At 37.5% G+C, this 24561-nt stretch overlaps 2 protein-coding genes, 1 non-coding gene and 1 pseudogene across 4 annotated transcripts; 1 reads left to right on the top strand and 3 right to left on the bottom strand.

Annotated features, from left to right (window-relative positions):
• Positions 1-1759: 1759 nt before the first annotated feature.
• On the bottom strand, positions 1760-20985 carry LOC148931972 (receptor-like protein 54). The gene is made up of 2 exons (XM_089066168.1): positions 20175-20985; positions 1760-1965 (listed from the first exon to the last, which is right to left on the bottom strand). The coding sequence occupies exons 1-2, from the start codon at positions 20983-20985 to the stop codon at positions 1760-1762; spliced, it is 1017 nt and encodes a 338-aa protein (XP_088922294.1).
• LOC148931971 (uncharacterized) lies at positions 12860-21591 on the bottom strand. The gene is made up of 2 exons (XM_089066167.1): positions 21520-21591; positions 12860-15645 (listed from the first exon to the last, which is right to left on the bottom strand). Exon 2 carries the CDS (start codon positions 15482-15484, stop codon positions 12860-12862), a length of 2625 nt encoding a protein of 874 aa, XP_088922293.1. The 5' UTR covers positions 15485-15645; positions 21520-21591.
• LOC148931973 (small nucleolar RNA R71) lies at positions 14811-14917 on the top strand. The gene has a single exon (XR_016136079.1). It is a non-coding gene; the product is annotated as a small nucleolar RNA R71 (small nucleolar RNA).
• Positions 21477-23123, bottom strand: LOC148931970 (uncharacterized; annotated as a pseudogene). Its single transcript, XR_016136007.1, has 2 exons — positions 21821-23123; positions 21477-21591 (listed from the first exon to the last, which is right to left on the bottom strand). The product of XR_016136007.1 is annotated as an uncharacterized LOC148931970 (transcript).
• Between the last annotated feature and the right edge of the window lie 1438 nt (positions 23124-24561).

Here is a 24561-nt window from a genome sequence, read left to right as displayed (position 1 = left end):
GTAAAAGGAAAGCAAACAACGAACTTCAGATTAAGCAAATAAACTGGAATGCAGACTGGCCAAGGTAACAAACTGGCCAACTCAGACAATGACGAAAATTAGAACTCTACGAAAATAAAACAGAGCAGCAAAGTGACAAAATGGAATGCATGAGTGTTACTAAGTTCAGAAGCAAAAGGAACTAAGTTAAAAGCTAAGGAAGAATAAAACTAAAAGGAACTCCTAAAGGAAAGCTAGAAAACTAGGAAAGTGACATGTTCAAAAGGTGAACTTTAAGGCCCTAACTAATGTGACTTAAAGCTTAAATGAAAAGCATGTGGAGTGCAGATATTATCTAATCTAAATGGCTGCCAAAAGTGAAAAGAAAGCATGTACTTGTTGTCTCCCTAAACCCTATTACCCAAGGTGTAAAACCAATGGATAAAAGCCTACAACTAATGGTCCTTTCACTTAACTTCTAAAAGCTGATCCTAATTCCCTAATTCCACTCCTGTCACACGCAAGAAATGAGGAAGGAAAAGAAATGGCTGCCACACAATTAATTAAACCTTGGAAACACAAAATCATCAATTAAACCAACCAAAACATGCATAGAAAACATTAATTTAAAAGCTGAAAATTAAAGGCTCAATGAAGAAGATAAAGAAGCTTAACAACACTTAAACATGGTGAAAGAAATGCTGAAAAACGAGACCAACATGAACCATGCAAAAACATACAAATCGGACCCAACTAAACGGCGGAAATCACGAAATCAACCGGCAATCTTGCACAAACGTTTTTTCCTTCCATTTTCTTCCACAAAATTCGAACACAATTGAGGAAATGAGCTAAGAGAAACTGATTTAAAAGTTTCAAAAGGTGTTTTAACTAATAAGAAAGCAACAAACACTAGAGCTAAATAACAAGCTAAAGCCTAAACATTCAAACAAGAACTAAACTTAAAATATTTTTTGATGCTTTCTTTTTCTTCAAAATAATTGAACACAAACTGAAAATAAGACTTAGAAGTAATATAAACTCAAGCTAACAACTAAATTATAACAATGAAAACGAAAATTAAATGCAATAAGCAACTAGCTAACAAACACAACTAAACAACAAGAGCAATAAATACACAAGAACTTAGAGCAATTACTACTTGAAATAAGATTTTAAAACAAGAACAACAACAATAACTAAGAGTGAGATTGATGCAAAAGAGCTTCAAAAGTTAAGGACAAACAACTAGAGAAATTAAACACTACTACTAAATTACTACTACTTCAACCCATGGTGAATTAAGATCTTGGCAGCCTTGAAGTTGAAATATCTCTTCTTAAGGAAGAGAGAAAAGTTTCCTAGAGAGAGAAAATAACTAAAACTAAACTAAAGCTAAGTGATAAAGTGACTAAGTCTTTTTAATACATATATCCAATAAAAGATATTTTCCCTCTTTTTTTACTCTCCAATGGCTGATATAGGCGTGTGTAGAAAGTGAGAATTGTCCTTGACAAATGTGTGGAAGTGGCTTTAGTCATTTTCCCGTCAGGTTCAAACTGGCCAGTCCAACAGCTTGGCCAGTTTGGGTCTTCTTTGCCTTCTTCCTTCACTTTCTTCCATTCCTTGTCATTTTACCCTCTTTCTTGCATGTTTTCCTCTCCATGCCTTCATTAAGCAGCTTTCCAACTTAATGCTCCATTCCCTGCCAAATAATATCTTTTTTCATGCAAATATTCAACATATAGTGCAAATAGTGATCAATTCCGAGTGACGAAAACTAGCCTATCATTGGCCCATTCTCATCATTGCATTTTCTCGTCAACGGAAATCCACACAATCCCAAATTTCCAATATATGAATCATTGTCAAATGTGGAGAACTGGTTGGATTGTGGTATATGCCCAACAATATTGTTCATTGAAAGGTTTAATTTCGCAAGAAATGTCAACCTTGTCAATTCACTTGGAATTTCTCCATCCAGTTGTTGGGGTTTGTATACTAAAAGATGCTTCGAGCGTACATGCCTTTGTACAGTCAGCTTGTGCATGTATACGAGAAACGCCACATCCACTTGTTTACCTATTTATGAGAATAAATAATATAATATAAATGGTTTATTATTGAAATATGATAAACAAGTCTAAGGCTTTTTACTAAGAATGTCAAGTAGGGAAATTCGATGAATCTCCTCACGAGTTTTCCAGTAGGGGACTTGGCCAGATCTAGTAAGAAGAAAAACGTATTCACAACCTAGATAGGCTTTGGCTACCTATTGGAACAGTTGCGGTGTTTGTGATAATTCTCTCTTACCTAAGATGAGATTAGTAACACAGGTGTGGTAAAGCAGTGAAAGGATCTAATCCGAAATGTATTCTTTATTGCTATCTACTGAAAGAATATATTTCAGAAAGTTTAGTATTTTCTAGTCTATGATATTAATATCAATATTGTTTATTCAATCAAACGCCACTTTGACTTATCAATATGTGAGAGTTTGTACGTAACTCAAGTTCATGATATCTTGGGTGGTAGTAATTGAATAACATGAAGGTATTGGAATATTATTTCATAGAATTCGCGTGCCCAGTGTGGTATGATTAAATCCCTAAAAGGGTGATCCCCAATGAGGTGTTTGAAAGAGGAATTTATTATTCAGAAATAAAGTTTCAAACTAGAAAAACTCTTTGGAGTTAATTCCACGAATAATAAATAAAGTTTCAAACTAGAAAAACTCTTTGGAGAATTAATTTAATTCTAGTCACATAGCAGACAAAAGAATTAAATTGATGGATCAAGATAATCTTAAACGCGGGAAATATTATAAAATAAAATGGACCCAAGTTATTTGTAATTTGGTGATTTAAGTGGGAGTGCAATATTATTCTTTAGTGGAATAAAATAATATTCCATTGATAATATATTAAATCATGGGTCATTTGATTTAATTAGTAATTTATCTAATGGGTGAGCCCAACACTTAAGTCATTCCATGGATCCCCTTACTAGCCCAATAAGGTCCACTATAAATAATGAATGAAAGGGAAACCCTAGCACACAATCCTAGACACACTAAACCCTAACCCTAGCCGCCAAAATCGGCGTCTCCTCTCTCTCTCACTTGGTCTCGATTTTCGTGCCTAGCACGTGGGAGAATTAGGGTTTTGATTATTGTTCTTGATCTATCCTAATTCATAGGATTAGATCTAGACAATTTGGTGTTTGAATTGGGTTCCCCTAGATCCATTCAAAGTTATTTAATTGGTTTTCTAAGATCCGCCCACACGGATGGAGAATCAAGGACGAGGGAATAGTACGGAAGATTCGTGGTCGATAAACCAAGGATCTCCGGGTGGTGCAGCTAGCAACGTCAATCCAATGATGGATTATGAGGTAACAATCGAATCTACATCGAATATGCATGATTATGTGTTTATTTGATGTTATATCTATAGATCTATGTAAATTGCATGAAATTGGAGTCGAATGCATAATCACCTAAATAGATCCGTTCTAGGACCTGTTTGGTTTCCGTGTCTTCCGCTGCGGTAGTCCCAACAACTGGTATCAGAGCCTTTTTTTTAGGCTCTGATTATGTATTTGATTAATTGAATTTTTCGAAAATTATAGTGTTAAAACTTGGGATTTTCGAAAATAATGCAATGTGTGTTGGATCTATGTTTTTCTTGATTTTATTTTTGGATCTATGATATGATGTTCTAGATCGATGAAAGAATATTATGAATCTTGAATTTTATTCAAGTTTTTCACAAAAATATTCTAGATCTATGATGAACATCATTAGATCTATATATTCTAAGTAATATGTACTAGATTATATGTTTGATGATTACATATATGTATGTGTTTAAGTGAATATATGTTTTTGAATCAAGAAATAAAGTGGTCCATGATTGAATACTTGGATCGATGAAAGAATATTATGAATCTCTAATTTTATTTGAGTTTTTCACAAGAATATTCTAGATCTATAGTTTTATGTTCTTAATATGCTAGATCTATTTAAATTGCTAAATGCTAGATGTTTAAATATGCATATTTGATATGAACATAAAAGATTGTTACAAATTAAGAAACGATTAATTAAGATTTAAGATCGCGGTCAAGCGTAGCGACCGCGATGAATCGAGTTAATTAAAAAAAAAAAAAAAAAAAATTTGAACTCGGGTTTCGAAAACCCTAGCTTCACGCCGACCGGGGATCGCGACGGAGGCGGAGCTCGGGGCGGCGGCCGGCGATGGTCGTCGACTAGAGGGAGCTCCAGTCCAGTGGGAGAGGCGGCAGACGGCGAGCAGGCGGCGGAGCTGTCGGAGGTTCCAGTTGGCGGTCGACGCCGGAGCAGTTCCCGACGGGCCAGAGGCGGCGGCGGTGGCCAGACGCGGCAGCGGCGGCTGCTGCGAGGCAGTGGTGGCCCAAACCCTAATTAGGGTTTGGATTGCGCCGTCTCGTCGTCTCGTTTTGGTTTTCGTGTTTACATTTCGTTTCTTAACACGCAAGCTATTTATAATTGTGGTTTAAAATCCTAAACCTAGAATAATTAAAATATCTTGTGGTAATTAGAATGTTTTTGCAATTAAGTCAAATAATTGCCAATTGATTAATTAGGTCAAATAAGTTGATTTAATTTGTTAATTAGTTGATTTTGATGGATTCTTTCCATCTAGATAATATCATGGTAATTAACATAAGGAAATTCAATATTTGATTGATCTAATTTTTGGCTTTTCCTTAATTGGATGGATTTTTAAAGAATATTCTCTTAATATGCTTTCATGTTTTAATTTTAAAGTTTAATTGAAAATTGTCTATATTTTATTTGGTGTGTTATGGAATTATTTCCTAGATATATACCTAAGGAAAAGACATGAGTTTTTCAATTGTTTTAAACCTTGAATACTTCGAAAATTACATAAGTAATAATTGGATGGATTTTAATTGGAATCCTATTCCTAGTTTGAATTTTGTCTTTAATATGATGTAGGTGAATTTTATTTCATCTAGATAACATCGGTTTAATTAAAGAAGTGAAAAATTCATTTGGCATTAACATGCTACTTAAATCCTAAATTATTAAAGTGTTAAATGATTAATTGGATTTTAATTGGAATTCAATTCCTAGTTTAATTTGAATTTTATCTTTAATTTTGATGAAGGTGAATTTGTTTCATCTAGATAACATCAAATGTGATTTAAAGGTATGAAAATTCATAGAGCATTAATTTTGCTATTAAAATCCTTAATTATTTATTAAGTTGAATTTTGTCTTTAATTTTGATGAAGGTGAATTTTATTTCATCTATAAAACATCATTTTGAATTAAAGATGTAATAAGATTCTTCTTGTCATGTGATTTTATGAAAGCTATGAGAAATTTTAATTCTCGAATTTAATTGGTGTGTTTTAAATGGATTTAGTCTTAATTGGATAAATGCAGATTTATGTATCCAAGTGGGCATTTTAAATTAAGACTTAGCTAATCTTTTATGATATACACCTAGACATTAATTTTAGGATAAGGATGGATTAATTCTATCTAAGTAAATCCTAATAATATTAAAAGGTAATTCTAATAATCAAGATACGTTATTTTAACTAATAATGTATGATTGTTTAAGATTGGACTTAATGTCTAGATAATCTTGTTTATGTGGAGATAGAATTTTAATTCTATCTATTTATTTTAGATGCTTAATGAAATGATCAAGTTTCGTCATTATGTTTATGTGAACCTTATGTAAATGTGTTTACATGTTTTATTGATGAATGATGGATATTTAATTTGAGTTATGATTTTATTTGTTAAAATCTAGTTTAACTCGTGCATCGCCTATGTACTTATTGCCTTGCATGCATAGCTAGTACATGTTTAATTATTCTTTGAATGTGGATACCTGCCTTATCTGCTTAAGTGATAATTAAACTATTAAAACCACCAATAAGAAAATATGAAGCGATAATTACAACACGTTTGTATATGGCCTCCATAAAATTGGTCTTGGTGCGAAGTAGTGACCGGCCTGTCTTTACGGGAGGAACATTACCAGTTCGTAAGTTTTGACTTCTCTAGATAAAGGTTATTAAAATCGTAAAATTAGTTTTTCAGTAATATCGCGACTAGTCTTTACCGGAGCAATATTGCTGCGAAATTCTAAGGATTGTATTTTAATAATGCTTAGAGGGAGCTATAGGAGGAGGTGCTTGTCCGGTTCGACCTTAATTTAGAGGAGTTCACGCACAAGTAAAGAATCCTTAGTGCTTAATTTTATGGTTATACGCTTTAGCATTGTTAGTCAGCCATGCCATTCTTATGGTCTCTGTACTATCTGTCGACATTGTGGCCAGTAAAAATAATGAATTTCTTGCATGAATAAGACTCGGCTTCCTAGTAGAAGAACGTTTGTGCTTGATTTTTGTGGATGTAAAATTGATGAATTGTTTTGTGGTTATTTGCAATTCCTTGAAATTTTACATGTTTATATTATTGGTTTTTATTCTCAGCTTGAACGAAAGATGTTTACTACTTGGGAAGTTTATAGTGCGATCCTTAAATCGAAGGAACGCGATTCTGATTCTTATTTGGATTGGAAAAGGAGACTTGACATTGATCAATTGGCTAGTGATTTGAGGTTGGTCCTCACTAAGGATCGCCCCTCTGCTTATTACATATCAAACAAGGAAAAGGATGCTTGTGATCAATGGGATACCGCGAGCGGTCATGTCAAGAAGTTTTTGTTGGCCTCGGTCGGCAATGCTCTTGGCAAGGTTGACAAGCCCGACAGGTCATTGATTGAAGAACCTAAATGGTTTGATGAAATGTCCACCAAGTGTCTCATGAGATCGGTGGTGAACATTTTGAGGAGAACGGTCTTGAAGGAGAACCAAAACATTAATGACTATGTCGTGGAAATGGTTGATGGTTTTGATAGGCTCGAGGAGTTGGGTGGGAAAATAGGCCTAGAAACCCAACAACTCATGATTCTCGACGGACTTCCAAAGAACTATGAGAAAGTAAAGAAAGAGATAATGGACAATCTTTGGCCAACATCTCTTCTAGTACTCTCTAGCAAGCTCATTGAGGCACAAGTCCAGATAAGGAAGATGGAGGGTGGGATGTGATGCACTTTTTATTTGCACTATAAATACCTGCAAGTATACAGAGTAGGTATAGTATAGCAAAAGGTTAGTACCGGGTATCGAACACGGGGAAGATGTACACAAAGTGTCTATCTTCTACTAGAACTCAATTACTATCTGGAGAAACAAGAATTTTCGGAAACTTTTGAAAACAGTAAATATTAAAAACAGTAAACAACTAAATGCAAGCAAATCACGCAGAGAAAAGTATAGAGATAAGGGGAATTCCAGGGATGTGCTTTCACTTTTATGGTTATACAAATTCCAAACTACAATACCCTAGCACAGTTAATACTTTGAAAGGACGAGTCACCTAGCTTATGCTCATGCGATACAAACGTTGATTACTAACATTAGGGTTGTCAATCCTAACACGTAACTCCAAAAAGCTCCTAAGACCCTTGAAAAGTCCTCACTCTCAATTAACAGTGCCGTTTTAAAGGAAGCTAACTGTAGTGTCTACTAAGTGGATCTAACTCGCTAGAACTCTGTCACATTTATGAAGCAAGTTGTATTGAATCATACATAATTGTGTCACTCAATTATGAAGCATCATGATTAACTTAGGGAAGAAACAAAGTAAAAACAAAACGGATATTAAATAGAAAACGGAATTGTATAACCAAAGTTGCTACTAACACATCCCTAGAATCCTATGAGTTTAGTTACACATGACTGAATAAACTAAAAACATAGATTGAAGGGAAAACAATTTGAACATAAAACTAAAGCAAATAAAACCCGTAGGTTGAATCCTTGTCGTTCTTGATGTTCTTGAAATCCTTCTCCAACTCCTTGCACAATTGAAGTACTCTAGCTTTTGATCTCTATGAATGTTGCAAGTAGTCACTCTCTTTCTCTATGAATGTGTTCTTGTTGTGTGTAAACTCTTTTTGATGAAGCTTGAGGTCCTATTTATAGGGGAAGATTATTCCTCATCATAGAAGGAAAAGATCTTCAAAGTTTGGTAAATCTTGGAGCAAATCTAGGGCTGGTCGGATTCGCCGCCTTTCTCCGGCGGGCCGCCGCACCTTGGCCGGCGGTCGCCGCGTTGGAGTCCAGAGACTCTGACCCTTCGGTGGCGGACCGCCACATGTCCTCCGGCGGTCGCCGGGCGAGACTCTTCTCCTAGCGTAAATTTCCGAGGCGGGCCACCACATAGCTCTGACCGCCGGGCGCCGGCGGTCGCCGTACAACTTCGCGGCGGTCGCTGGTCGCCGTCTGACTCCAGATTTCCAGACTATGCGTTTTTACTCCCCTTTTCGGCTCAAATATGCACATTTCTCACAAAACACGTCAAAATACCAAAATGTATAGAATATGCAAATAATGGACATGTAGAGTGATTTTGATAACAAAAACGGACCAAATAATGGCCTTAAAACAGTACAAAATCCGGGCTTATCAACTCCCCCAAACTTACATTTTTGTTTGTCCTCGAACAAAACACTAAAGACACAAGAATAGACGCACGGAATGCACAAGGACTAGACGTCATAATTGCCTCAAAAGATGAAAGAATAGATTAAGCATGGATTAACACAATCAAATCAAGCAAGGCTTAATAGTGCACTTTCATTACTAACTCGTGGAACACCTTGAATTCAAGCACTCACATGTGTCAAACTTCCAAAGATGGGAAGTGTTCTTTCTCTCACTCTCAAAGTGTATAAAGGTAAAGTGTAAATCACTCAAATCATGCATCATGCAAAGTTTACCATAGGCTTGCTCAAAGTCTAATCCCTCCTCTACTCAATATGATTAAGCATCAAAAGTCCGAAAGGTCTTTCTTTTCGGTTGTAACGTAGGCTCTTTGGTAGGTGAGGAATATTTGGCTAAAAAGTGACTCAAATATAAAAATATCCCAAGTAGAGTTAAGATGACTCCACTTTTCTAAAACTTAAGGCACTTCTAACACTTTATTTTTCTCCTTCAATTTACTTTCAATCCTTTGATTTTATTTTCTTTTCACAACCTTTCACACATTTTTTTTTTCTTTTTTTTTTTTTACACATCCTTTCTTTTTTTTTCCTAAGATCAAGCACATATTTGGAATTTTTCTCAATTTCACAACTTGTACTTTCTTAATATTAAGCACACTACTTTTTATACTTTCCTCCTTATCTCTCCAATTCCTTTACAAAAGAAGATAACAAAAACTATACTAACCCAAGGAATTGTCCCCCCATTTATTTTGGCTTCCAAAGAAAAGGCTCAAAGGCTCAAAATTGGCTCCAAAGGAAAAATTTGAGAGGGTCGAAAATTTTGGATATAAAAGTAGCTAAGAAAAGACGGCCTAACATCCTCCTAAATCAACTTAAACACTATGTAAACTTAGGCAGACTAGGAGCAAATTCTAGAAACATATACATGCATACAGATAAATCACACAAGAAAGAATTTAAGGCTCAAATCTCACAAGGTAAAAGCACGATTCAAGGCGAACAAGCAATTCACTAATTATGCACCTTTTCACCCAACCATCATATCAAAACGTTAAGCCACACTTAAACATAGATGGAATATAATATCATTGGCAACTCGGTCTAATGTGTCCCTAAGCATGCGTGTTTCTAAGTTCTTCATGTTATGTTCATGACATGGATTCAAGAAAACATTTTTAGAACACAAAAATCTCCTACGGGTTTTTGGAAAATTAAAGAAAAAACAAACTAACAACAAAAAGAAAACCCTAAACTCACGGTCCACCACTTCATCCCCCCAAACTTATTTACAACAAAGTGTAAAATAAGTTTGTAGAGTCGGTAGGGACGTGAGTATACTACTGAAAACAAAAACGTACCCTGAAAAATTTCGCGTAGAGGTTGAGCGGGGCGAAAATTCGAAGAATTTTGAAAAATCGCGCTGGAAAATTGTGCCCAGGTGGCGGTCCGCCGCAGCTGTTCGGCGGTCGCCGCACGTCAAAGATGCTTTCCAGCGTTCAGGTGGCGGACCGCCGCAGAGCTTGCGGCGGTCGCCACGGAGAGGTCAGAACCTGCGAAAATCTTTGCAAAGCACAAAATTAAACCAAAACCAAAAATACTTAAAATTAAAGCAAAAATTGTTAAAACAAGGAAATAAATCGTCTCAAAAATATCCAAAAACATGGTACAAATGCTCATTTAAAGTCATCGAGCTTGACTTCTTCAATCTTGAGGAGGTGGAGGGAAACGGGCGCTAAGATCCTCGAAAGCTCCAACGAGGTACGTGATATCACTCCTCATTGTCTCTCGTTCCTCTCTAGCTTCGGCGGCCATCCTTCGGAGCTCTTCATATTGTTGACGCCGATGAACGTCTTCCAAACGTTGTTGCTCCCAAAATTCTTGCTCCGCCGTGCGCCAATCGCCTTGAGCCGTCCACCCTTGGCGGTTGTAGGCATTCTCCGCTTGTTGCTCCGCCCATCGATTGTCCCAAGCGTTGGACATGTTTTGCATATAGGAGAAAATTTCTCCTAATTGGGCGGAGGTGTTGACTTGAAACTCCTCTTCCGGATTTGGCCTCCCGCGGCGGCAGTTCGCTCTTGTCCGGCGGCGATGTCCTTCCACTTCCTCTTCTTCTTCTTCCTCTTCTCGTCGTGGTTGGGATTGCGGTGGTGGCGGTGCTTCACTCCTTTGAGCTTGTGAATGCTCCGCGCCTTCTTCATAGTTATCAATGGCATCAAATGCGGAATCCTCATCGGGCTCAAATTGAGGAATGCGAGAGGGAATGTTCCTCTTTCTAAATTCCCCATTGACGGGGTTAGCCTCGATAGCTCTCCGGTGGGCGGGTGTGTCGAGCTTCCAATTGGCTTGGTTTGCCCAAACAGCGACCTTGGTCAATTGCGGGAGTGGAACGGGAAAGTGATCCCCCGCTACTTGCATAAAATACCCTTGACCCCAATGATCGGTCTTCAAAAGCCCCACCGAAAATAGCACCTCATAAGTGATCAACTTTTCTCCACCATCCTCCGTCATACCGGCAAAAGAGACCCCCAAATGTTCGCCAATTGCCGTAATCAATCCCCCACAACAAATGACGCCCCCGTCTTTCTTCGTGATCCTATCCACATAGTAAGTAAAGAGGGTCCCATAATCGATTCCCTTCTTGTTGAGTAGGCACCACATCACGTTGAGCTCCGTTTGGGAGACACTTCCCCCATCGATACGAGCAAACATAAGCTGAGTCATAGCACGATGGAGGTACCTCAAGACGGGGTTGCGAATTGATGAAGACTTGGCATAGCCCGCTGCATGCTCTTGCTCATTTGTCATCGCCCCCCAAACCTCGGAAAATTCATATTCATTTGTCCTCTTCGGGGTTGGGGTCGAAGCAATGGAAGATCCCACTAAGCTCTTCCATGGTGAGCGAGTGCCAACGGTTCCCTAGGCGGAAATCGATGCTAAGTGGAAAATTTTGGCGGCGATCCTTAGTAACCTTTAGCGAGCTGAGGAACTCGAGAGTATACTTTCGAAACGATGGCCACTTCCTTTGGAACATGTAGACGAGGCCATTCCCATCACCCACGTCGCACAACTTCCAAAAATCCTCCATGATCCCCAAAGTTTGGAGAGGGAAATCGTGGGGATATCTAGAAGGTGCCGTTTCTCGGGCCGACACTTTCTTCCACATAGCCTTTTGCTCTTCCGTGGCAAGACTAATGCCAAAGTTCTTTGCATTCTCCGGTTTCCCTTTTGATCCCATTATCCTACAAAAGAAATTACACTCTTAAAAGAGCATCAACAAGTAGGAGATCAAAAGTTCCCCCAAACTTGCATTCAACCAAGTAAAAATCAAGAGATAAGAACTTATATGCAAGCTTGGGTAAAATAGCATCCCAATTTTTAGCATAATAACATTTTAAGCAAAAATAACCAAATTAGGACACAAAAAATCATCCCCCAACGTGAATTCATCCCCCATGCAGAGACGTATCAACCAAATATCCATAAAAACCAACAATCTCTACAAAATCACAAATATTGCAATTCATGGAAGTAATAATAGCCTCACAATGCTATGAACATGATTGCTACTTTTAAACTCTAAAAACCAAGAGAGAATCATCATTCACAACTTAATAATCACCAACCAAGCAAATTTTAAACCATAGAATTCAAAAATTCATACACATAATCATCCCCCATCATGAATTAAGAGATTCTACCGAACAATTCACCCAAAATAAAGCACAATCCATGGAAGAAGTAAAGAAAAACCCAGAAATTGAGTTAGGATTCATACCTTTTTGTGGAGAGAATTTGTAGAAGAAGTGCTCTAGACTTTGAGAGAATTGAGAGAATGATAGTGTGGGTGTGTGAATTTGGTGATTTATATAGGTGGGGGTTGTGTGCAAGGAAGGAATTTGAGAAGGAATGTGAAAAGGAATGGAAAACATACCTTTTATGGTGGAAATCCCGTCTCTGGACTGCGTGTGGCGACTGCCGTGGCTCTCGTGGCGGGCCGCCACACGGGCCTTCGTAAACAGCAATCCTGGCGGGCCGCCGCGGCCCGTGCAGCGGTTACTCTGGCCCGCCCTAAGCCTGCCCTAGGCCCGATCCTTCCTGCCCATGTTAACACACGTGTGGCGACCGCCGTGCTTTAAGTGCGGCGACCGCCACCAATTTTTTTTTTTTTTTTTTAACAGAACGTAAAAAAAAAACGAGAAAATAAAAAAAGTAAAAGAAAATTGGGTTGCCTCCCAATAAGCGTTTTTGTTAAAGTTGTTAGCTCGACTTGAAGTGGCCCACTAGTTGGGCGGATCAATAACTCGAGTGTTGAAAATTGGCATAGGGAGCAATTTGGTCCCTAGCTTCTTCCACCACTTGTACTTCCCCTCTTTCGTTTTGATGACGTATATCTCGGGGTCCTCTTTGGGTGTTTTCTTTCTCTTCTGTTTCTTCTTCTGTGGAGCAGATGTAGAAGAATTAGCATCACCCTTTTTAGAAGAGTGTCTTACCTCTTTGACAATGTAGATAGTGGAGGTAGAAGGATCCTCCGCTTCAAAGGGATCTTTGGACTTGGTCAAGTCGGTAGTCATGACTGCTCTGCACTGTTGTTCCATTTTTGCCCGCTTTGCCTCCTCAAACTTTAGCATCTCGCTCTCGATCTTATAGGTGGATTGACCATGATTATCACTGATTGTGATCTCGCCACGACCTACATCAATCAAAGCTTTGCAAGTGGCAAGAAAATCTCTCCCTAAGATTAGAGGGACGTTCTTGTCTACTTTCATGTCAAGCACAATAAAGTCGGCAGGAAAAATAAAATCATCAACTTTAACTAAGACATCCTCAATCATACCTACAGTCTTGATGGACGAGTTATCGGCCAACCTGAGTGTTACATCTGAAGATTTGAGTGGCCCGATGTTGAGCTTTTCGTAGTACTTCAGTGGCATGAGATTGATGGACGATCCTAAGTCGCACAGTGCTTTGTCAACCTTCCCTTCTCCAATTTGGCACCTAATGATGAACTGGCCCGGATCTCTTTGCTTCACTGCCCTTTCCTTTTGGATGATCTCGCTGCAATGATGCGGTAGCTTAAGGTCGGCTTTAGTCGGCTTTTTTTTCCTCATTACCGCCTCCCTTAGTAGCTTCGCATACTTTGGTATCTTCTGCAACGATTCAACAAGTGGAATGTTAGTATGGACTTTGCAAAACATGTTAAGGAATTGCTTGAACTGCTCTTCAAGCTTGAACTTCCTCTTTGGCTGAAAAGGGAGTACAATCCCGTTGTGCCGCACAAGCTCCTGCTTAGTGGACGATTCTGCCTTCTCAGTGGCGGGCCGCTGCGGGGTGTGCGGCGGTCCGCCGGCGACTGGGCAGTCCTGCGTGGTTGACTCTGCCGTCTCAGTGGCGGGCCGCTGCGGGGTGTTCGGCTGTCCGCCGGCGACTGGGCAGTCCCCAGATTTCTGCTTTGCCACCCACTTCTTGTTAATATCATCCACTCTTGCTGCTGCCTTTGCTCTATCCTCATCTAACTTCTTCTGAATTTGCTCCATTTGAGTGGTAATATTGGTTACAGCTGCCGAGATTGTGTTCATTCCTTGCTCGAGGTTGTTTATCCTTGCTTCGACCACTCCGATCTTGGTGTCATTAATCTTCCTATCTTGCGTAATTACCTCCAAAATCTTCGTGATTCCTTGTTCATACTTGTCTTCCTTCTTCATCGGCTCAACCACTCCTCCTTTGCTAACATTAAATCCTGCAGGGGGTTGCAAGTAATTATTGTTAGAATAAGAAAGATTTGGGTGCGGACGGTTCCCATTATAATTATTGAAATTACCGCCCCCCTGATTAGGGCGATAATTGTTATTGTAGTTTCTGGGACCGCCTCCTTGCACGTAGTTGATTTCTTCCACAGTTGATATGGCAGTTTCGGGTGCCTTGACCGCCACTATGGAAGTTGCCGGAATTGGATCTTCCTTCCTCGAGATGTCCATTTGATCAATCCTGACTCTAAGTTCTGCTAACTCCTTAGCAAAAGAACTTTCTTCGGCCTCTTCTATGGCTGCTACTCTTCTCGTGGCATGCCTTTCCTTCGACCACCCCCGACTGTTGGTGGCGAACTCCTCGATCACCGCCATGGCATCCTCTCCTATCTTTCTTAGAAATCCTCCATTTGCCCCTGAATCAAGCATAGCACATATTTTCTCATTAAATCCATTATAGAGGATTTCTACCTGATGGTCTATGGAAAAACCATGGTTTGGGCACTTTCGAAGAAGAGCTTTGAAACGAGCAAATGCCTCATAGAGGGGCTCGTCATGGCCTTGTGTGAACTGAAAGATCTCACTTTTGAGCTTCAAAATAGTGCCTGGCGGGTAGTATTTGTCGAGGAAGGTAGCTACGATGTCCTTCCATGTGGAGACCTTTTCTGGTGGCATACACTCAAACCACTCCTTAGCAGAATCAATCAATGAGAATGGAAAAAGTCTTACCCGTATGGCATCGTCGTCGACACCATTTAATTTAAGAGTGTTTGCGATTTCCACGAATTTGGAGAGATGGCGGTTAGCGTCTTCAGTCGCCCTACCTGCAAAAGGAGTTTGCTCGACCCTTTGGATAAGGGGCATGCGTAACTCAAAATTGTTAGCATCAATACGAGGGCCGTTAGGAAAAGTGATCATATTCCCATGATTGAACATGTTCATCACAGGTAATGTTTCTCTGTTCTTCTTTTCCATGGCTTCTCGGGCTGCTCTCTCCGCATCTCTCTCATCCATCAGCAACTTCACCATTTCCTGCAGCTTCTCAATATCTGTTCGGTCACCCATTGTTCCTGATCCTTTTTCACTTCTTATTATTCTACGAGTTCTTTCAAGTTCTAAATCAAGCGGCTCTAAGATGTACTTCCCAGAACGCATTCGCATACAAAACCTGCAAGACTCGAAAACAAAAAAAAATTAAAACAAAAAGCAATAAAAATCCAAAGTAGTAAAATTATCGTTTGAAGATATCACTCCAAAGTGAATTGTCTTCCCCGGCAACGGCGCCAAAAACTTGATGCACTTTTTATTTGCACTATAAATACCTGCAAGTATACAGAGTAGGTATAGTATAGCAAAAGGTTAGTACCGGGTATCGAACACGGGGAAGATGTACACAAAGTGTCTATCTTCTACTAGAACTCAGTTACTATCTGGAGAAACAAGAATTTTTGGAAACTTTTGAAAACAGTAAATATTAAAAACAGTAAACAACTAAATGCAAGCAAATCACGGAGAGAAAAGTATAGAGATTAGGGTTGTCAATCCTAACACGTAACTCCAAAAAGCTCCTAAGACCCTTGAAAAGTCCTCACTCTCAATTAACAGTGCCGTTTTAAAGAAAGCTAACTGTAGCGTCTACTAAGTGGATCTAACTCGCTAGAACTCTGTCACAGTTATGAAGCAAGTTGTATTGAATCATACATAATTGTGTCACTCAATTATGAAGCATCATGATTAACTTAGGGAAGAAACAAAGTAAAAACAAAACAAATATTAAATAGAAAACGGAATTGTATAACCAAAGTTGCTACTAACACATCCCTAGAATCCTATGAGTTTAGTTACACATGACTGAATAAACTAAAAACATAGATTGAAGGGAAAACAATTTGAACATAAAACTAAAGCAAATAAAACCCGTAGGTTGAATCCTTGTCGTTCTTGATGTTCTTGAAATCCTTCTCCAACTCCTTGCACAATTGAAGTACTCTAGCTTTTGATCTCTATGAATGTTGCAAGTAGTCACTCTCTTTCTCTATGAATGTGTTCTTGTTGTGTGTAAACTCTTTTTGATGAAGCTTGAGGTCCTATTTATAGGGGAAGATTATTCCTCATCATAGAAGGAAAAGATCTTCAATGTTTGGTAAATATTGGAGCAAATCTAGGGCTGGTCGGATTCGCCGCCTTTCTCCGGCGGGCCGCCGCACCTTGGTCGGCGGTCGCCGCGTTGGAGTCCAGAGACTCTGACCCTTCGGTGGCGGACTGCCACATGTCCTCCGGCGGTCGCCGGGCGAGACTCTTCTCCTAGCGTAAATTTCCGAGGCGGGCCGCCACATAGCTCTGACCGCCGGGCGCCGGCGGTCGCCGTACAACTTCGCGGCGGTCGCTGGTCGCCGTCTAACTCCAGATTTCCGGACTATGCGTTTTTACTCCCCTTTTCGGCTCAAATATGCACATTTCTCACAAAACACGTCAAAATACCAAAATGTATAGAATATGCAAATAATGGACATGTAGAGTGATTTTGATAACAAAAACGGACCAAATAATGGCCTTAAAACAGTGCAAAATCCGGGCGTATCAGGATGGTCAATAACTCCACTGACCTAAGACGCAAGTCTGACATGGCAGAGAGTTCAAGCCAACCCAATGTGATTAGGAGGAAGACATGATCTTGATCTAGCTATGACATTCATGTCTTATTTTGCTTTATTTACATTGTTGAATTTTAAGAGTTTTTGATATTGTTTGATTTTGATATCATATGGATTATTGATATGGAATTTTATTCCTAGTTTATCAATTGTGTTTTTGGATTATTGATGTCATTTTATAATGCTTGCATTATTAGATAAATGAAGTTTTGATTATCCAATTATTTATGACATCAAATGTAACATGGTTAATATCAAAATGTTTACTTGTGATTAAATTTGTTGATTCAATTATTATGAAGTTTTCTTCTAGAAATATTGATTATTAAGTTTCTTTAATCCTTAAATCTTTTGAACCATTATTTTGTTGATGAGTCAATAGAACATTAATGTTCGACATGGATTCAATACAAAATAAAATGATCTTATGATCGCGTTTGTTCAAATAAAGGTGTAAGAAAAATAATCACAATAATTGATTACAAGGCAAGTAAATTAAATTCAACTAGAAACAAGATTAGTATTTATTATAAATACTAGAAATTCTTGTATAGTAAATATAGTGTGCACATTAAATTTGTTTTATTGTTCCAAGCCAAGAGTTAACTATTTAAATAGTTGATATTTTATTTATTTTGTTGTGAAAGTGATAATTAAAATAGTGGGAGCTTTTCTTAAATGAATGATTAAATTCTAAGTGTTTAATAAGAGCTTCATAGCTCATTTTATTAAACTATGATGAATTTAACTCCAAGCACTATTTAAATTGTTTTAATAGTCTTAAAGAATATTGAGACTAGTATTTTTCTACTTTTAAAAGTGGGAGCTAAATTTTGTCTCATAGAATATTCATAAATGGAATTAAAGTAATGTTTGATAGAGTTAAAAGGGTTCACACCCTAGAATGAAAGAAGTGATGAATTGCACACTTTCTAAGACTCTAATAACATTAAAAGACATTTCCAAGTTAGCTATTAAAATTAGAATTACTTTTGGATTTCCAAAGAAAGTATTTCTAAAGATCACAACAAATGGCTAAATAAATGAACTCTTGGAATTTATGACTATAAAACAAAGAATGCAATCATTCGGTTTTATTTTGTCATAAGGACTAATTTCCAATTAGTCATTGTGATGAAGTAATTATGTTTATGCATAAATTTACATCACAAGTTATATAGCAAGGATAATACCAAAATTGGTATTATATAATTAAAGTTTTTGGAATCATATTCGACATGATTAGAACTTTATATTTGCTATAAGTATTCTACTTTAATTAGTAGAAATTTAGAAGGATCAAAATAGTGGATTTTGATAGAGGAATATGTATAAGTGCACTTGAGAAAGGCACATAAAATTATTCCACTGGATCAAAGGGCCTAGAAATATTTTGATCAAATTATCGTGCTCCTTAGCAAGAACTAAGGTTATAAATTACAAGTATATTTTCATTTTATGTACTCTAGAAAACTATGTTGGTAGATTCTTTTAAAGAATTATAGCTTTGAGTACATAGTGGCCAAAGCCTGCTTTGAGTATAAGTGGGAGAAAATGTGTGTGAATGTGTAGCACAAGGCCAATAAAGCGGTTGGTATACTCGAAAGCATTCTTTGAGTATAAGTGGGAGATTGTTGGGGTTTGTATACTAAAAGATGCTTCGAGCGTACATGCCTTTGTACAGTCAGCTTGTGCATGTATACGAGAAACGCCACATCCACTTGTTTACCTATTTATGAGAATAAATAATATAATATAAATGGTTTATTATTAAAATATGATAAACAAGTCTAAGGCTTTTTACTAAGAAGGTCAAGTAGGGAAATTCGATGAATCTCCTCATGAGTTTTCCAGTAGGGGACTTGGCCAGATCTAGTAAGAAGAAAAACGTATTCACAACCTAGATAGGCTTTGGCTACCTATTGGAACGGTTGCGGTGTTTGTGATAATTCTCTCTTACCTAAGATGAGATTAGTAACACCGGTGTGGTAAAGCACTGAAAGGATCTAATCCGAAATGTATTCTTTATTGCTATCCACTGAAAGAATATATTTCAGAAAGTTTAGTATTTTCTAGTCTATGATATTAATATCAATATTGTTTATTCAATCAAACGCCACTTTGACTTATCAATATGTGAGAGTTTGTACGTAACTCAAGTTCATGATATCTTGGGTGGTAGTAATTGAATAACATGAAGGTATTGGAATATTATTTCATAGAATTCGCGTGCCCAGTGTGGTATGATTAAATCCCTAAAAGGGTGATCCCCAATGAGGTGTTTGAAAGAGGAATTTATTATTCAAAAATCTGCGCAGTTGGAATTTATTCCACGAATAATAAATAAAGTTTCAAACTAGAAAAACTCTTTGGAGAATTAATTTAATTCTAGTCACATAGCAGACAAAAGAATTAAATTGATGGATCAAGATAATCTTAAACGCGGAAAATATTATAAAATAAAATGGACCCAAGTTATTTGTAATTTGGTGATTTAAGTGGGAGTGCAATATTATTCTTTAGTAGAATAAAATAATATTCCATTGATAATATATTAAATCATGGGTCATTTGATTTAATTAGTAATTTATCTAATGGGTGAGCTCAACACTTAAGTCATTCCATGGATCCCCTTACTAGCCCAATAAGGTCCACTATAAATAATGAATGAAAGGGAAACCCTAGCACACAATCCTAGACACACTAAACCCTAACCCTAGCCGCCAAAATCGGCGCCTCCTCTCTCTCTCACTTGGTCTCGATTTTCGTGCCTAGCACGTGGGAGAATTAGGGTTTTGATTATTGTTCTTGATCTATCCTAATTCATAGGATTAGATCTAGACAATTTGGTGTTTGTATTGGGTTTCCCTAGATCCATTCAAAGTTATTTAATTGGTTTTCTAAGATCCGCCCACACGGATGGAGAATCAAGGACGAGGGAATAGTACGGAAGATTCGTGGTCGATAAACCAAGGATCTCCGGGTGGTGCAGCTAGCAACGTCAATCCAATGATGGATTATGAGGTAACAATCGAATCTACATCGAATATGCATGATTATGTGTTTATTTGATGTTATATCTATAGATCTATGTAAATTGCATGAAATTGGAGTCGAATGCATAATCACCTAAATAGATCCGTTCTAGGACCTGTTTGGTTTCCGTGTCTTCCGCTGCGGTAGTCCCAACACCAGTTTGTTTGTTGACAAGTCCAACGATTCAAGATCACTCAAGTTTCCAAGAGTTGAAGGTATATGTCCTGCGAGACTATTGTGTGATAGGTTCAAATATTTGAGAATCTTAAGATTACCTATGGAATGTGGAATACGACCAGAAAATCTATTGGAGGACAGATCAATTGTTGTGAAGGTATCAAGTAGCATATTCAACAACTGATCCTGACCTTTCAATGTGACTATCATATCCACAAAACTTAGATAATAGCCATTGTCGTCGTCATATTTTTCCTCTCTTTGCTTTTTCTCTATCATTGCTCTGAAATTCTTGAAATATCTTTCAGGTAGAGAGCCTACAAATGCATTATGGGATATATCTAGAACTTGTAACATAGGAAATGGAGGTTTCATTGGTGAAGGAAGTGATAAGTTGCCATCAAACTTGTTAGACTTCAACACTAGCACTTTAAGCTTGGGAAGGCCTTCCATCCAAAAGGGAAATTCATCTTGTATTCTATTATTTCCAACGTCAAGACCCCTTAGACTTCGGCAATTTACTAAGGAATTAGGTAATCGTCCGTTGAATTTGTTATTACCCAAATTGATGGACAAAAGACTACAATTCTTAGTAAAGGTAGATGGAATGAGGCCACTAAATTGATTTTGGTTTAGATGAAAGATGGTCAAAGATCCGCTGAAGTTCCCAAAGCACTGTGGCAATCTTCCTTCCAAAGTGTTGTTTGAGAGAAGAAGATAATACAGCTGCGACAAGTTGCAGATGGAGGATGGGAGCTCACCATTTAATTTGTTGGAAGAGAGATACAAGCCCATCAGATTTGAAAGATTTCCGATTGTAGATGGAATTGGACCTTCAAACAATTTATTTGAATGATAAAAGAAGGATATAAATCAAATTTATTGTAACAATATGGCGGTTATCTGCGTTAGATATTAACATTTTACCACACAAAATCTAAATGTCAGTTGTCAAGGTGACCAATCTTTCATGAAATTACTCCCGTAAAATCAGAATGTTAAAGTTAGCATCATTTGTTAGGGACCAAAAGGCCACAAACTTAATGTATGATACCAAAAATAATTTTAGAACAAATATAAAGGGACCAAAATTGAACTTTAGTCTATCACTATTCACCCTAATGTATGAACTTTTCAATGTCTGTGTACTAATATATCTAGATTATTCGTGTCAATATTCAGAGTAATGAAATTCCTTGCACATAGGAAATTATTATAACAAAAACTATTATAAAAATGACATATGATGCTATGTATTCTGAGAGTTATAAAAATGCCCAACAAGATTATTTAATGAATGTCAAGTTGCAGAGGAGAATGGGAGCTCACCATTTAATTTGTTGGAAGGGAGCTGCAAGACCAGCAAATTTGAAAGATTTCCAATAATGGATGGTATTGGACCTACAATTAAAGTTAAATAAGCATATAGTAAATAAAAGAAATCTTTACTTTTAAAAACGTAGATGCATAGCATTTTAATAGCATATTTATGAGTACTGGGCTGCATTATTTTGAAACAAGTATTTTAAGTCAAACTGATGATCGTTGCAAACTCTCAATAAAAAGAATAAGAAATCCACTAAGGACATGCCAAGTTGCAAATTAATACTACATTGCATGTGAAATTCACCTGAAAAGTTATTGATAGAAAGGTCCAGCATCTACAAATTTTGTAGGTTTCCTATCTCTGGGGGGATGCTTCCTGAAAACGAGTTATTATAGAGATACAGATACTCGAGGTTTGTGACCAAGCCTATTTCTGATGGAAGTTTCCCACTGAATTCATTGTCTCCAATTGTGTTTAGTTTTCTCCAACTCGTGATGAAAGAGGTCAATATTTCACCAGTCAGGCTATTCTCAGATAATCTCAAATCAGAGAGATTGCCCAGATTTGATAAGGATGGCGGCAATGGCCCCGAGAGTGAGTTACCGGACAAACCCAAGTAGATCAACTTGTTACACAGGCCGAGCTCTCGGGGAATGGAAGAATTGAATTTGTTCATTCGAAGGTAGAGTTCGGAGATTCGTGAGTAGGCCTATAGAAGGAGGGATTTCTCCTATAAATGAATTCTTGTACAGCTCCAGAAGTTGCAGGTTTGGAATAAGGCTTACTGAATCAAGAATTTTGCCAGAGAAGAAGTCGGTGAGGCGAAGATCCTTCAACTTGGAGAGGTTAGTGATATTTGGTGACAGGGGGCCTTGTAACCTGTTGTTGGTGAGGTTAAGATATTCAAGTTTGACCAAATTGGTGAACAATGATTCATGAATTTGGCCTGTGAAGTTGTTTTCAGACAAATCAAGGAAAGTAAGGTTGAGACATGTGGTGATGAAGTGTGGGAATTCCAAGTTGAGTTTATTGAAACAAAGATTAAGGTGAGTGAGGATAGGGAATGTGGGAAATCTAGACCAGTCAGGAGATTTAAAGTGATTTAAGCCCAAATCCAAGAAGCGCACCTTCCTCAGATTGCCAATCTGATATGGGATTTCACCAACCATAAGGTTGTCGGAGAAGCTCAGGTATTGAAGCTCTGTCAAGCGGCCGATCTCTGGTGGAATGGCACCGGAAAACCGATTGGTGGAGAGGTCCAAGAGAGTGAGGCCTGTGAGGTTGCCAAGAGCAGCTGGTATGGAGCCGTTGAGAGCATTCCCTTTGAGGTTGAAAGTGGTGAGATTCAACAATGCAGTGAAATGGCACAGTTCCAATGTCCCTGCAAGGCCTGCAAAGGGGAGATCAATCCCAGAGACAGATCCCTCGTTGTTGCAGCGAATGCCAATCCATCTGCAGTGGTTGCTGATGTTGTTGACGGACCAAAACTCGAGAGAAGAAGAAGATGATAGGCTGGATTTCCATCTCATCAAAGCATTTGCTTCACTTGTGGCTGCTGTTGAAAGACACAAACACAGTGTTAGGAGAGAAAGATATGTAAAAAAAAGGTATGCTGTTTTCATGGCTGATGTTTTTTGTCTATCTATTCTACTTTATTTGCCTATTTATATGCAAACTATGAGATGCCCTTTTACACAAAATTAAAATATTATATTTCAGCAGCAATAAAGAGTAAAAACAATAAACAAAAATAAAAAGTTACGATTAATAAACACGGCAGAGTTTGGCGTGTTGAATGGTTAGAAGATGATAAGAGGAAAACAACTTTTTGAAGAGAAATGATTGAATGGGAAACATAAATGTGAATCACATATTCTTTTCCATGTAATAGTCAAGCTTTTTTATTGGCGATATGACTAAAAGTTGTTTACAAACAATGATTCAAATTTGTGATTTATTCCTATATTACATTTATATTAAGATCACATGAGGTCTAATACTACAAATACTTTATTGAAACCATTTAGTGTTTATGTTCAGATCACATGAGGTCTAATATATTATTACTATATTACATTTATATTTAGAATAAACCATTTATCGTTCATTTTGAGAAGGCATTAGGTGATAAGCTACATGGAAAATAACTTTATAATAACAAATAGACTAAAGTTCAAAATTGGTCGCGTACATTTGCCTAAACAAATTTTTTGGTCCTATACTGTAACATCTGCAATTTTTGGATATTAAAACTTTTTATGAACGCGATATGGTGATCAGTTAAAGGAATTTTCTGAAAATAATATTTACTTTCTCGCGAAGCAAGTAATTAAATATTTTGAGATTTGCACAATATTTGTGGAGCACGATGAGTTATTTTAGTTCTTTATGAACCTAGCGAAATACGAACCTTGTGTAAGTAATCAAGTGGATGTGATGATGAATTATTGTAGTACTTGGCGTAACACCAAGGGACTAATTATTGTTGATTGAGCGAAGGGAAGTGCGTACGTTGATAAAATAGTCATACTTGTGTAGTGTGATTTTTTTGTTCAGAGAAATAATTGCTTCTTGTGGAAATTAATTAAAGTACTCCCTCCGTCCCATAAAAGTTGAGTCGTATTCATTTTTAGTCCGTCCCAACAAAATTGAGTCATTTCCTTTTTTAGCTAAAGACAAAACATCTAATCACTCTTATTTTATTCCATCTACTTTACTCTCTCTTATCTTTCCTACTTTTTTCATCTCTCCTATTTATTTAATATAAATTCTTAATCTCCGTGCCCAAAAGTTTTGTCTCAACTTTTATGGGACGGAGGGAGTAATATACATCCCTCTGTCCACGAAAATTTGTCCCATTTTTCCATTTCTGTCCGTCCACCAAAATTTGTCCCATTTCACTTTTACCATTTTTGGTAGTAAACCTCATATTCCACTAACTCATTCCTACTCACATTTTATTATAAAACTAATATATAAAAGTAGGACCCACAATCCACTAACTTTTTCAACTCACTTTCAATTACATTTCTTAAAACCCGTGT

The sequence above is a fragment of the Salvia hispanica genome, chromosome 2, assembly GCF_029641045.1.
Source record: "Salvia hispanica isolate PSC_SH4W2 chromosome 2, Shi_PSC_v1, whole genome shotgun sequence".
Taxonomy (NCBI): domain Eukaryota; kingdom Viridiplantae; phylum Streptophyta; class Magnoliopsida; order Lamiales; family Lamiaceae; genus Salvia; species Salvia hispanica.
The sequence above is the reverse complement of the archived record's forward strand: the minus strand, read 5'-3'. Positions and strand labels throughout refer to the sequence as shown.

Bases quoted from the DNA above. Each gene is read 5' to 3' on its own strand.
- LOC148931971 (XM_089066167.1), bottom strand. From the start codon at position 15,484: ATGCGAATGCGTTCTGGGAAGTACATCTTAGAGCCGCTTGATTTAGAA.
- LOC148931972 (XM_089066168.1), bottom strand. From the start codon at position 20,985: ATGGGCTTGTATCTCTCTTCCAACAAATTAAATGGTGAGCTCCCATCC. The intron at 1,966-20,174 runs AACTGGTGTTGG...ACAAACCCCAAC, and splicing joins GTTGGACTTGTCAACAAACA to AACTGGATGGAGAAATTCCA.